We start from the raw sequence: 14515 nt of genomic DNA, 5'->3' as shown, positions 1-14515 counted from the left end.
TTGAATCAATAGCATTAGAGAATATGTTGTTTGAATGTTTTGCAAATAAACATTATATGCCAAGTTTGGCCCTGCCCTGGAGTCAGAACCTCTACCCTGGGGATCATGAAATTTACAATTTTGGTAAAGACCTTCCTGCTATTCATGACTATAGCAATTAGTTTTTCTTAAGATGTGCAGTTGTGGAGAGGGGTTTTTTTTGTTGAAAATTGGTCAATTTTTGGCAGTTTTTGCCCTGCCCCAGGGGCACAGGAGTCCTAAAATTTACAATCTCTGTCCCCCTTTTCAGAGATACTTCATACCAAATTTGAAAAGGTAGTTATCATGAGAAAGTTGCTAAAATGTTCAATCGTTACAACACAGCTGACCACAATGGATGCAGACCAATAGCAATAGGTCATCAAAGTAACTCAGGTGACCGTTTATTTAGAAAATGTTATTGGAAGTCAATGTTAACAGTAATATGCATTCTGACTGTCCAAATGACTGACAAATCACAAAGCTTTTTTGAACAACAATGGACCTATGAAGAATCTGTCTGAAACTGACAACTTTGTACATCGCAAACTGTGACTACCTTCTTGATACATATATCATTAATAGCTGTTTCTTGTATATCCTATTGCAACACTAAATCAGATTCATTTCCCTTTGGCTTTTGCTTCTGCCACAGCCACCAAAATCTTTTTCTTCCAGACTTCATAATCGTCCACTTCCCCTTCAGTTTCCTCGTTCTTCTGTTTCTTGGCTATTCCCTCATCTTACAAAAAATGGATTCACATGTATCATGGAGAAATGTTAACTTTATACATTTTTCTGACTAAACTTTCCTGTATACCTTTGAGATGTTTTTCCACTTCATCCAGGAGACCTCTACTTCTTTTCTGTTTTTCAAATGTTTTTGTCTCTACCATAAAAATAAAATAACAAGTGAGTATCGAATTAGAAGTGTTGCATGTCACTTGCATTATTTAAAGTCTAATCTAGATACTGTCGATATTTTATGAACATGTTAACAGTCGGGACAAATATTTCTAAAATTTATCTTGGTTAAACAACTGACTTCTTCCATAAGCAGTATTTTAATTTTTTTTTAATCTGTGAACTTAAAAGGACACATATCGTGTTTTCAAAGTATCCAGAATTATATGCATTTTGTCTTCCTTATGCTTATAGAAATTAATTGTAATGTTCGTTCACTGAAGTATTGCAATAATTGGCCACAATACGGACTTAAATCTAAGCCCTGATTTCAAAAAGCCTAGTTAATTAGATAGGTAGTCACATGGTACAGTGACGTCATATGCGACCTTCGTCGGTCAACTTGTTGTAAAAGTAGTGTTAGATATTTTTTAAAACCCGGGTTTTAGGGGCCTAATTTATTGAACATGGATAACATTTAATTCGATGTTGACAAATTTCCCGAGTCTTATATCTTTTAGCCACCAGTGCATACAAATAGTGACCCAAATGTAGCGAGGAAAGCGAGTATAAAATCTGCATTTGCGAGTAAATAATGTTTACATGGGATCGCAGTTTAAACACTATTTGGTAATGGCATTTCTTTAAACAACTGTAATTAGCGTTGTTGCTTTTCTAAAATAAACAGAGCAATTATTATTAAATTTATTTTTGGATAAGTTAGATAGGCCATAGACATATAACAGATATGCCTATATTATGATACGATTACGTATCATTGACAACTAGGCCTGCTGTCATGGGTGCATTTCGAAATTTTTTTTTAATAAAAATGATCAAATTTATAGCGAAAATCACAATACTTTTAAATTATTTTATTCAAGCAATTTTATTAATCATTATTTTTTTAATCTACACGTTGTTACTTAGGAAGTGGAAGCGCGGCGTGCTGTTGTTATGTTCGCATTCCTTAAAAAAAAGGAAAGCATATAATTTCATTCAGAGTTGGGAAATATCATATTTTATTATTCATAATTGAAAGTTCAATTATCTTTTATCTTTAAATTTCTTTTTTAAAACAACCAGTTGGTGGAAACCAACACAACGTGAGCACATGTTCTGCCTATATGTTGTTACAAGGTGAAGGTCAGTTGGTGCGAGTGTGTATTGAATTTGAGAGCAGAACGGAAAGCATATATGTCGTAGCCCTATATGTAACAGTGCGTAGCTTCGATATAACTATTTTCTCTCAGTTTATCTACGTCTTTGTCCAAGTGCTTGTTTGAAAAAGTACAGGGACAGATTCTACTGATTTTTTAATGGCAAAGTCGTTGTGCCAACAAAAAATATTCACGTCTTGTCCCTCATACTGAAAAAAATACAGTCCAAATTCTCTCTACTGACAGCAAGTGCATCTTTATACGGCACAAAACACCCTAATGCAGTTTTATTTACAAGCCGTTAATGTGATAATTGGGCTTTTTGTCAATTAAATCTAATCTGTTTATGAAATGGCTAACAACTGTTTTCAAATCTTCTCACTCGAGGTCGCATATGACGTCACAGATAATGGCGCGTAAAATATCGAAGAAAATATGCATATCACAAGATTTGAATTTCATCGCTTTCAAACTCGAAAACTACACAAACTGTTTCATTTAAAACACATGTAAAGTAGTTTTAGGCATGAAATGAATTAATTTTGCTGAAAAAATTAAAAAGTTTAGAAATATGCGATGTGTCCTTTAACGTTGACAAATTAACCCATCTGCATTCTGGTTAATCAGTTAAGTTCTATGCCAATACGCAATTTCCAAGTTGCTCAATAGTTCTTTCCCTTTGTGGAACTCTTACACACAGCGAGACGCAAATCATACTATCGTCTACACACGGCGGGTACAAATGCTTATCGGTGCCTTCATATATATTGCCTTAAAGGCTGATTATCAGACATCACGCAACCACCCAAACTGCAGGGACACGCAATATTAGTAAGCTTATTAGTATTCAATAATAAAATAGCTCAAACAAAAATCGATAATCACCATTTTTCTTTTATTAAAATATCACTTGTGCAGAGGAGGAATTAAAAAATAATTTCATATCAATCAAATATTATTCTTGATATGGTCATTTAATGTATACCAACCGCTGTTATAAACAAAATTTACACTTTCATTACTTTTATCCGTATTTACATAGCTAATATATAGTATACATGTATTTATACATCTTCAATTCTTGTACCCACCCAAGCGTTCAACAGAACACTGAACGTACGTCTATCACAGAAGAGCTGATATCTCGGAAGTTGCATATTATCTTCTAACATCTCTCCTTCACAAAGTTATAACTATGATATTCCCATGGGTTCCAATCTGCTGCATGCAATCATAAAAGTAGCAGATCGGAACCCAAGGCTAGTGAGGATGTATCGAATATTTACTTTCTTAACAGAGAATGTTTGAAATAGAATTTAAGACTTAAATCTGTCGGCACTTGCCTATCATTTTCACTGCATGGATTTCCATTTCCGTTACCAGCCTGTCATACGTTGATCTCTTTATGCTGCACACCTCTCGCAGTTTATTCCTGTCTATTTTTAACTTTAGTTTCCTGTAAATATACCAGGACAGACTGCATATCATTATGTCAAATATTAAATCTACAGCAAACTAATTAAAATTAGACATTAGATCGGCTCACATACTAACTTGTTTGTATAGCGAGTATGATTTGAACAAACTTGAATCTGCACTATGTCTAATCAGATTGCACTATGTAAGGAAGCTTTCATATATATTTCAGCACTTCTGGCCCAGTGGTTCTGGAGAAGACGATTTTTAAATGACTCCACCCTATTTTTGGATTTTTGTGATTATCTTCCCTTTGAAGGGAGCATGGCCCTTTATTTGAATAAACTTTAATCTTCTTCACACAAGGATGCTTTGTACCAAATATGGTTGAAATTGGCCCAGTGGTTCTGGAGAAGATTTTTAAAAGTTAATGTATTTTCACTATTTCAATATTATCTCCCCTTGGAATTTGTCTCCCCTGCTCCCTCCTCCCCTTAATATACTGCATGGTGTGGAGGAGAAAGCATAAGCAGGAACATAGACATTATGAACTCCGGATAAGCCACAAAGGAGAAGTGTCCACAAACTATTTTACATCCTCCATCCCTCTCAGATCCACTAGAACTTTTAGGAAAATAATTGGATCCTCCTGTCCCGACAATATGCACATCTACAAATGGCAGTGAAGCATTGTACGAAGTTTCAAATCTATCCTATAAGCCATATAGGTCCTAAGGAGAATTCCAATAAGTCATATAGGAGAAGTGTTCACAAGCTATTTTACATCCTTCACCCCTCTTAGATACACTAGATCTTTTAGGAAAATAATTGGATCCTCCTGTCCTGACAACATGCACATCTACAAATGGCAACGAAGCATTGTACAAAGCTTTAAATCTATATGATAAACCATACAGAAGGAGAAGTGTTTACAAGCTATTTTACATCCTCCAACTCTCTTAAATCAACTATAACTTTTAGGAAAGTAATTGAATCACCCTGTCCCACCAATATGCATATCTACAAATGATAATGAGGCATTGTACAAAGTTTCAAATCTATCAGATAAGCCATATAGGAGAAGAAGTGATCACAAGCTATTTTACATCCTCCACCCCTCTGAGATCCACTCAAGGAAAATAATTGGATCCTTCTGACCCACCAATATGCACATCTACAAATGGCAATGAAGCATTGTACATACGAAGTTTAATGTTTATCTGATAAGCCATATAGGAGGAGAAGCATTCACAAGATTTTGTGACGGATGGACGGACGGACAGACAGAAAGTATAAGAACCCTGAAAGAGGGGAGATATAATGCAGCATTGTACAAAGTTCAAATCTATCATATAAGCTATATAAAAGAAGTCTTCACAAGTTATTTTACATCCTCCACCCCTCTTAGATCCACTATAACTTTAAGGAAAATAATTGGATCCTCCCGCTCCAACAATATGCACATCTACAAATGGCAATGAAGCTTTAACGTAGATTTAATGACTGGAACATAAATTTTGTTTGAGTCTTTTTCGATAGTTATTGTAAAAAGTCTTGTTAGCCATAAAATATTTCAAAAGTCTTCGTTATATTTGAATAATTACTGATATGTTTCAAAATATTGAATCCAAGGATAATAACTGTTTTCATTAAATTATTTATCAAGTTCGTTATGCGATAGATTTCCTTTATTTTTCACAAACATTTTACCAAGTTGACAAGAAATCATTATCTGTGTCTTCTCATGAAATCACATAAAATTTTAATCCATGAGTGATTTTGAATAGCTCAACAGTATGGTGCCAGACTTCGGTTTTCTATGGGGGTATACATACTCTGGAAGCTATAGATTTGAAATTATTAAGGAAAGGTATGAATTTTTTCATGAATAACTATAACAGATGTACATCTACTAATATAAACAGAAAAAAGTGATATGTAAACCATGGTATAAGGAAAATGTGTCCACATTTGTTTGTTTTATAACATTTTGGAGAATAACGTTAATTCAATAATTTTGCACATATTATTCTAGAACTTGATGAACATATTGAAAATGACATGTGTTTTAGTTATTGACATGTTTCCTGATAAATAAATGCAATTTAAAAAACTATTTTGTTGTTTTTATTTTAAAGTAACAAACAAGAGGCCCACAGGCCTTATCGGTCACCTGAATACTAGTGAAAAAGTATCACTACTTCCATGGGCTATGAAATCTAGAAAAAATTTCCTGTTCTGAATATCTAAGCTAAATTCTAATGTTCAGCAACAGTATAAACAAGATGTGTTCTTAAAACTTCACTGCCCTCAAAAGTGCATACACTGATAGGCTTTAAATAATAGGTGTATCAACATTAAAATATATGACTAATTTGGACTCATCCTAAAGTCATAACCCTGGGTTTATATGAAATTCACCATTTTTTGTACATTCTTTTCTGCTATCTCTAAGTATGCATTTAGATTTTATACAGTATCAGCAAACTTACACATACATACTATATACTAAGTTTGGCCCCACCCTGAGGTCAGAACCCTTACTCTGGAGAAAATCAAATTCACAATTTTGGTAAAATACTACATGTACCTGCTCTATCCATTTATCACTATATACCAAGTTTGGCCCCCACCCTGGGGTCAGAGCCCCTACCCCGGGAATCATGAAATTTACAATTTTGGTAGAGGCCTAATCCCTGCTCTCCATCACCATGCATTTAGTTTTTCTTACACATGTGCGGTTCTTGAGAAGAAGATTTTTGAAAATTGGTCAATTTTGGGCAGTTTTTGCCCTGCCCCTAAGGCCCCAGGGGTGCAGGAATCCTGAAATTTACAATTTATGTTAATTTCAACAGTATTTTATTCATGTATATATATATATAGAAAATACATACATAAATGGGATTAGGCAGCAGGCACAATGCCTATATAAGCCCTTTCCATAAAATTGAATCACCCGTCCACAATTTATGTTCCCCTTGTTCCAAATATGTTTCATACCAAATTTGAAAAGAATGATTTCATGCAGGTTGGTAAGTGACCAGTCAGTACTTCGTCATTCTTACTTTATCAATGCTGTTGAAATTTTAGCAGTAAAAATAATAACAGCACATAACAAGACAAAGGGCTGAAATTAAACCTGGGGTTTTGGTTTTCTTGGTTCTGTTTTATATTGTCTGATAAAATAACTTAAAGAGACACTACAGCTCATTTTCCACATTTTAATAAAGTGTTTTTTAAAACATGTATTGATAAAATGATAAAATTCATATCGATACTGACAATTTTGAACAATTGGGATGCATCAATTTACTCTCAACTGCGCTTTGAAGATCGTTCGGAATTCAAAGGTTTCTTCATTCTGACTCGGACTTTTGAATGCTTATTTACATCACGTGGTTTTGAATGACAGCAAAGGTGTTGTGTAGGAAATTATCTAAATTCCCCTTCAAGGAGGTCCACACTCACCTTTCAAATATAAGAGTATTCCCTGCTCCTTAAAATAAGTAATTATATCAATCATTATTTCAACAGAAACCCTTCCATGTTCCCATTGACCGATGTTTTTACAACTAACACGTGTCGTGTTCAGATAAAAATAGCACTTACTTTTAAAAGTAGTGTCTTCGCAGCTAGTCTCAATGGCAGATTTAGGGGGGGGGGGGGGGGGGGCAGGATCCCCCCTCCCTTTTTACGCCACAGATTTTGAATGAAAATCCAAATTTTGCACCAGAATGGCCGATTACTGTGCCTAATCTTTGACTTTCACACCCCCTTCGGAAATCCTAGATCCGCCACTGAGTTACATGGGTTTCTCCGAACTCTTTGTTTTCCAACGGTCAAACTGATACCATGGTAAATTTTATTTCACGTATGAGTTTTATTTCATTCTATTTTTACCTTTTTTCTCACAGAATCTGTCAAAATTCTAGATCTATCAACTACACTTTCTCTCACTGGATGACATGCTGCACTGTTTACTGTCTATGCGCATGCGTCTGAAAACTGAAAGGAGGAGACTCGATATTTTTTGTATAGGCCATCAAAAAGTATTAATTTTTACGTTAAAACGATAATTTTTAACTTTAGATAAGTGTTATTTTCGCAAAGTTCATACTTTCAACAATGCAACAAAAATTGAGAAAGCGCTAGGAAAATTGTCATTTCATGATTTTTGCACAAAATGAGCTGTAGTGTCTCTTTAATGAATTAAGGAATAATGAGGACCCCAGAGCAATGTCTCTGCACCGCAAACTTCATTACAATTGCACTTCAATATTTTGCAGACTGTAATTGCTTTTTTAAATTTAACGACTTCTGACTCTCACTTTCAATGAAAAATAAAATATTCCAACAAGAGCGATTTCTTTCTACATGTTACCATGTTTTGTTTCACTATTACCGATGTTACATGGAATTTCATTGGTTAGAATATCAGTGACAAAACATAGAATCAATCGTAGCGAGTGTAGCAAACAAAATGAAATATAAAATGTAAAACAAACCGAAATCCAAAAAATACAAACCAAATTTCTCGGTAGTGATAGCACTAATATTAATATAACTAGACATGGCCCTGCTGCTCCTGCGAAGATTTCAATAGATATTTTCTCAATATTCCCATGCATGTACAATTTGATTCCTGACTGTAGGCCTACCCTACAACCGGTGGTCATGATTTGCACAATTTTGAATCTCCCCTATTTGAGGAAGCTATCATATAAGTTTGGTCTTTTCTGCTCTATTGGTCCTTAAGAACAAGATTTTTTAATTATCTTCCCTTTAAAATGGACGTTATCCTTTATTTGAACAATTCTAAATCCACTTCACCCAAGAATGCTTAATGGAAAGTTTGGTTGAAATTGGCCTTGTGGTTCTGGAGAAGTCAAAATTATTAATAGTTTGCAAAAAGATGCCAGACAAAGCTCACTTAACTTTAAGTTCCGGTGAGCTAAAAACATTTCAACTCCACATAACATGATTTAAAATTCAGATTGTCAAAATGCATTTCCTATTCTAATATAATGCATGTGGAATCAGGTGATCAATATATTACATGAGGAATCAGGTGATCAATATATTACATGAGGAATCAGCTGATCAATATATTACATGAGGAATCAGCTGATCAATATATTACATGTGGAATCAGCTGATCAATATATTACATGAGGAATCAGCTGATCAATATATTACATGAGGAATCAGCTGATCAATATATTACATGTGGAATCAGCTGATCAATATATTACATGAGGAATCAGCTGATCAATATATTACATGAGGAATCAGCTGATCAATATATTACATGTGGAATCAGCTGATCAATATATTACATAAGGAATCAGTTGATCAATATATTACATGAGGAATCAGCTGATCAATATATTACATGAGGAATCAGTTGATCAATATATTACATGAGGAATCAGCTGATCAATATATTACATGAGGAATCAGCTGATCATCTGATTATGGTAATCACAGATATAATGAATTGTTTCCCCTGCATTACACTGTAAATGGAGTCCACTGTATTTGCTTTACTTACCTACATGCAGCACAAAGAGCCGTGGCTTGGAACATTGGAGATGAAAAGTCCATCTCTGTACAGGACTTGGATTTATATTCCTCCTCATAACTTCAAAGAACAAATTTTTCTTTCGTTAAAACCATTGTATCATAAATGTTCATGTTACAAAAGGAGTGGCAAATGTTATGTACAGTAAAGAGACAAAAGTGATTTCACAAACACTTTCCTTAGATATTTTGTACAAAACAATCTGCTAGTGAAAAACATTCTGTTGAAGTTATTTCTGGGATAAATAAACCAACCATCAATACTAAACTTTAACAAGAGGTCCAAGGGCCACATTGCTTTACTGAGTCACCTTAGCTCATATTTAAAGATTTTCCTATATATTTGTATGCAAAACTTTGATCCCCCTTGTGACCCCATCCTACCCCTAGAGGCCATGATTTTAACAAACTGAAATCTGAAATATGTCAGAAAGCTTTCGTGTAAATATCAGCTTTTCTGGCTCAGTGGTTCTTGAGAAGATTTTTAAAGATTTTCCTTATATATTTGTATGTAAAACTTTGATCCCCTATTGTGGCTCCATCCAACCCCCGGGGGCCATGATTTGAACAAACTTGAATCTGCACTATGTCAGGAAGCTTTCATGTAAATCTCAGCTTTTCTGGCCCAGTGGTTCTTGAGAAGATTTTTAAATGACCCACCTATTTTTGCATTTTTGTGATTATCTCCCCTTTGAAATGGACATGGTCCTTCATTTGAAAAATTTGAAAGCCCTTCACCCAAGGATACTTTGTGGCAAGTTTGGTTGAAATTGGCCCAACGGTTCTTGAGAAGAAGTCGAAAATGAGAAAAGTTTACGACGCCGACGATAGACAACGACTTTGGCTCAGGTGATCTAAAAATTTCATTGGATTCTTTTTTATAATGTCATGATGTGTATGCATTTGTGGTACTACTTTGTTATTTAAGCATACCAAAGCAAAAATTACTTCAGTTTTAAATGAAATATGGGGGGGGGGGGGGGGGGGTCAGAGGACATATGTGTTGCTTCTAAGTTGGCAAATTGATCAAATAAAAAAAAAACCTGGAAAAGATGAATACATCAGTTCCTCAGAAAGGAAACATGGATCAGTGTCTTATCCAGCATCAAGATTAGCTTGGTCTAACTGTACAATTCCTCAACCTATTCAACACCCCCATTACTTTCTACTCAACAACCAACTCAAATTCCTATTTAGGTAAATACTATTAGTTACACAGTTAGTTAGTGACCTGATACGGAAAAATACATGGTGTGAAAAGATAACCCGTATCGGGCGAGGCAAAGCCTCGCCCGATACGGGTTATCTTTTCACACCATGTATTTTTCCGTATCAGGTCACTAACTGACTGTGAAACGAATTTATCACGTCGAAGACCTCTAACTGTATATGTGGGGGTCTATATCATACAACTTAGTCAAATGTCTTTCCTTTTGAAACGGCTGCAAGTCGAACCCGACGATAAATAAAATTACTCGCCCAATACGGATTTTACTCGCATGATACGGTTTTTTTCACGGCGTCATGTGACCAAGATCTGACCAATCAGATTTCAACAATTTTGTCTGAGGCGTGATAAATGTAAATGCACTCTCAGAATGATGGCAGAAATCTTAGGTCATGAAATAATAGCTCTAATGATATCGCACAAAGTTGAATCATCAAGGAATCATTTCGTTTCTGGGTCACCATGCAATATAAGTTGTCATGGTCTGAGTCAAATTCTGAAATAGTTTGTTTCAAATGCATTACATATATAAGCAATAAATAGCCATTTTTTGAAAAATTATAATAGGCTATGAAGTGGTGCAGTAATTCCGGTAAATGATCAAATCTAATGAGAAGCCCTTTGGGCTTCATAGAATTTGATAAATTAATGCAACCACTCCATTTCATACCTTAGTGAAGTTTTTAAAATGATTATTAATTTCTTAAACAAGCTTTCAACACAGTATTGCAAGAGATAAAATAAAGATCTTATCACAAGGTCAATTTTAGATTTGAAAATAATGAATATATCTTCACATCACTGCAACTATTCTAAAATCATTTGAAAAAATGTGGACATTTCTGAGGTTCTTTTATTTTTTATTTCATATAAATTGAACCACAAATGACATGAAGGGATTTTTTGAAATGAGATTATTCTTTTGTTTGCTGTACATCTGTTTTTGGCAAAAGTGATTAAGAATGTGTTTAAAAACTAGACTTGTATTGGTAATCATTCACCTTTTGAGAGTTTTGGATGCTAACTCTGTAGCAGGTGTGCAGCCAAACTGTATGGCAAGATCCTTTATGGTGACATTGGTTGAAAGGTCTAGCATGCTCTCCAATGCTTTCAGGCCATTGGTATAGACTTTCTTGTTTACTCCTGATAATTTTAAAGCTTCCTCCTAAATAAAGCCAAAAGAAAATTCAAGCAAAGTCAAATCAAATTGTCTTTATTTTGAGTTGGAGATGACATATAACTATATAACAAGATATATTGATGACGTTTTATCTATTAACAATAATAACTTTCATTCATATGCCGAATCAATATATCCCTGTGAGCTTGAAATAAAAGACACCACAGAGTTGTCCACTTTTGCTTCATACTGAGATATTTTATTGAAAGTAGATATTAACGGCAAACTAACAGCTCAACTTTATGACATATGGGATGATTTCAGCTTCTTCATCGTCAACTTCCCATATTTATGTAGCAATATTCCATTATCACCTGCATATGGTGTTTATATATCTCAACTGATTCGATATGCAAGAGCTTGTTCTGCATATCGTCAGTTTTTAAACTGAGGCAGGCTACTGACAAACAAGTTGATGGTACAGGGGTTTCAACAGTCTCGTTTAAAGTCAGCATTTTGCAAATTCTATGGTTGTTATAACGATCTAGTTTGCCAATACAACCTATCATTGGGTCAAATGCTGTCTGACGTGTTTCATACCGATTGTTAGACCATTCTTGGCACATTGATTTTGAATATGGATAACCTGATCAAGATATGGGGCTCACGACGGGTGTGACCAGTCAACAGGGGATACTTACTCCTCTTAGGCAACTAATCCCACCTCTGGTATATCCAGGGGTCCATGTCTGCCCAACTCTATTTTGTATAGCTTATAGGAGTTATGAGATTGATCACTGTTTGTTATCTTCATTGTTATCTTATTTATGTAGATAAATCTTAAGTTTTGATATTTAACTCGAATGGCAGACGTCAAGGTAATGTGGCAATACAATACAAATTCTACCAAAATACTGCTATTTAGGTGTTATGATGAAATGTAATGGAAGGTTTAGCTTAGCAACTGCTGTGCTTATTGAAAAAGTTAGAAAAGCTTGTTTTAAAATGAAAAGAATTTTTATTGGTACATGTATTGATAACCCATGTAAACTTTTAGAAAAACTTTTTGATGCTATTGTACTTCCAGTTCTTCTTTATTGTAGTGAAATATGGGGAGTGGGTCTCACATTCAAAGATATTTCAAATATAGAAACATTTCATTTAAAATTCATTAAAGATATCCTCGGAGCACACTGCAAAATATCCCATGCTGGTTGTCTAGCAGAACTTAATAGACTACCACGTTGGTCCAAAATTTCATTCTCAAATATTAAATATTGGAATCATCTGATAACTTCTGATTCTTTGGCTTTTAAACTTTACCAATCCACAAGTGATTACAATACTTGACTAGGAAAATATTTTCTATTCTAGATAATCTGGGATTTTCAAACATTACAAAATATAATTTAAAAGGTTCAATTCAACACCTTTTACCAAACATGAAACAAAGAATCATTGACCAGTGCACTCAGAAGCAATCATCAAAAATCTTAGGTTACGAAAAACTTGAATTTTATTAAAAAAAAAAAAAAATTATAAACGAGAAAAAGAAGTCCATATGTTGATTTACTCAGAAAAAGTATCTGTCAGAGAGATTCTTGTTAGTAGAATAAGATTGAGTGCACATAAACTTGCAATAGAAAGTGGTAGATATAATTCCACATCAATGAATGAAAGATGTTGTAATGCTTGCAATACTGGTGTCATTGAGTTTGAAATTCATTTTCTTTTTCAATGTAAATCTTATTCTAAGCTAAGAAACACCTACCATAGAAACATTTATAATATAACAAGGAACAACATTACTGTGGACAATAAAAGATACATGTTACAAGTATAATTTAACAGTGATATACATAAAGTACTGTGAAATTTATCAGATTAAGACTGCATAAAAATTATGTTAACATTATCTAATGATGTGCAATGGGCCTTTGCCAATTATTGTAAATTAAATTTGTGCCAATAAATATTTCTATTTGTATCTTCTGACACATTTCATACAACATTACCTCTAATACGCAACTTCCGAGATATCAGCTCTTCTGTGATAGAGGTGCGTTCAGTGTTCTGTTGAACGCTCGGGTGGGTACAAGATGTATACCTATACTATAGACTAGCTATGTAAATACGGATAGAATAATGAAAGTGTAAATTTTGTTTATAATACCCATTAGTATACATTACACCAACCACATCAAGAATAATATTTGATTGAATTAGGCTATTAAATTAGATATGAAATAATTTCTTATTTTCTCTTCTGCCCGAGTGATACTTTTATCAAAGAAAAAAGTGATTTTCGATTTTTGTTTGAGCGCTATTTTATTATTGAATACTAATAAACTTACTAATATTGTGTGTCCCTACAGTTTAGGTGGTTGCACGATGTCTGATAATCAGCCTCTAGGCAATATATGAAGGCAGCGATAAGCTTTTGTACCCATCGCGTGTGGACAATAGTATGTTTTGAGTCTCACTGTGCGTAAGAGTTCCACAAAGGGAAAGAACTATTGGGCAACTTGGAAATTGCGTATTACCGACAAGACATATAGATAAATATCATAAGAGAAGTATAACATATATTACAGACATTAAAACTACATACAATAGGTACATGCAAACATAACTAACCTTATACACTAATTTATATTTCACCAAGAAGATATCCAAGGATAAGACTAGAGTAATTCATACAGACACAAATTATAATCCAAGACATTATGCTAAACAGTACACTTATGCGCTTTATCAATGAGTGATATACATTGCTAAGACAATGTTCTTCTTACATATTACCTCGAATTTACCATTCCCATCTCTGTAAACAAAACATACCTTGTTGAAGGACTTCCCCATGGTATTAGCTGCTAGTTCCAAGCACATAACAACAGGACAAGAACCTGTCAAATTAAGAGCAGACAGCGCCTGGCTCCCGACTTTAACGTCTAACAACTGGGTTAGTTCCTCTGCCTTACTAAATGCATAATGTTGAACGGCACAGTATTATAAGTATGACATGACTTACTGTTACATAACAGTTCATTTATATGGTGAATACGATTTCTTAGTGTTATTTTATTCTAC

At 34.2% G+C, this 14515-nt stretch overlaps 1 protein-coding gene across 1 annotated transcript in view; it reads right to left on the bottom strand.

The window, feature by feature from the left end:
- Positions 1-385: 385 nt before the first annotated feature.
- LOC125681477 (beta-1-syntrophin-like) overlaps positions 386-14515 on the bottom strand; it is a 31952-nt gene continuing 17822 nt past the window's right edge. The window contains exons 13-18 of the mRNA XM_056143825.1: positions 14267-14405; positions 11307-11470; positions 9049-9138; positions 3425-3537; positions 839-907; positions 386-760 (exon numbers count right to left, since the gene is read on the bottom strand). Of these exons, the coding sequence (XP_055999800.1) occupies positions 642-760; positions 839-907; positions 3425-3537; positions 9049-9138; positions 11307-11470; positions 14267-14405 (694 nt within the window). The 3' untranslated portion in view covers positions 386-641. The remainder of the gene's footprint in view (positions 761-838; positions 908-3424; positions 3538-9048; positions 9139-11306; positions 11471-14266; positions 14406-14515) is intronic.

This window comes from Ostrea edulis, chromosome 1 (assembly GCF_947568905.1).
Source record: "Ostrea edulis chromosome 1, xbOstEdul1.1, whole genome shotgun sequence".
In the NCBI taxonomy this organism is placed as follows: domain Eukaryota; kingdom Metazoa; phylum Mollusca; class Bivalvia; order Ostreida; family Ostreidae; genus Ostrea; species Ostrea edulis.
This window is presented reverse-complemented; position numbering and strand designations above follow the sequence as displayed.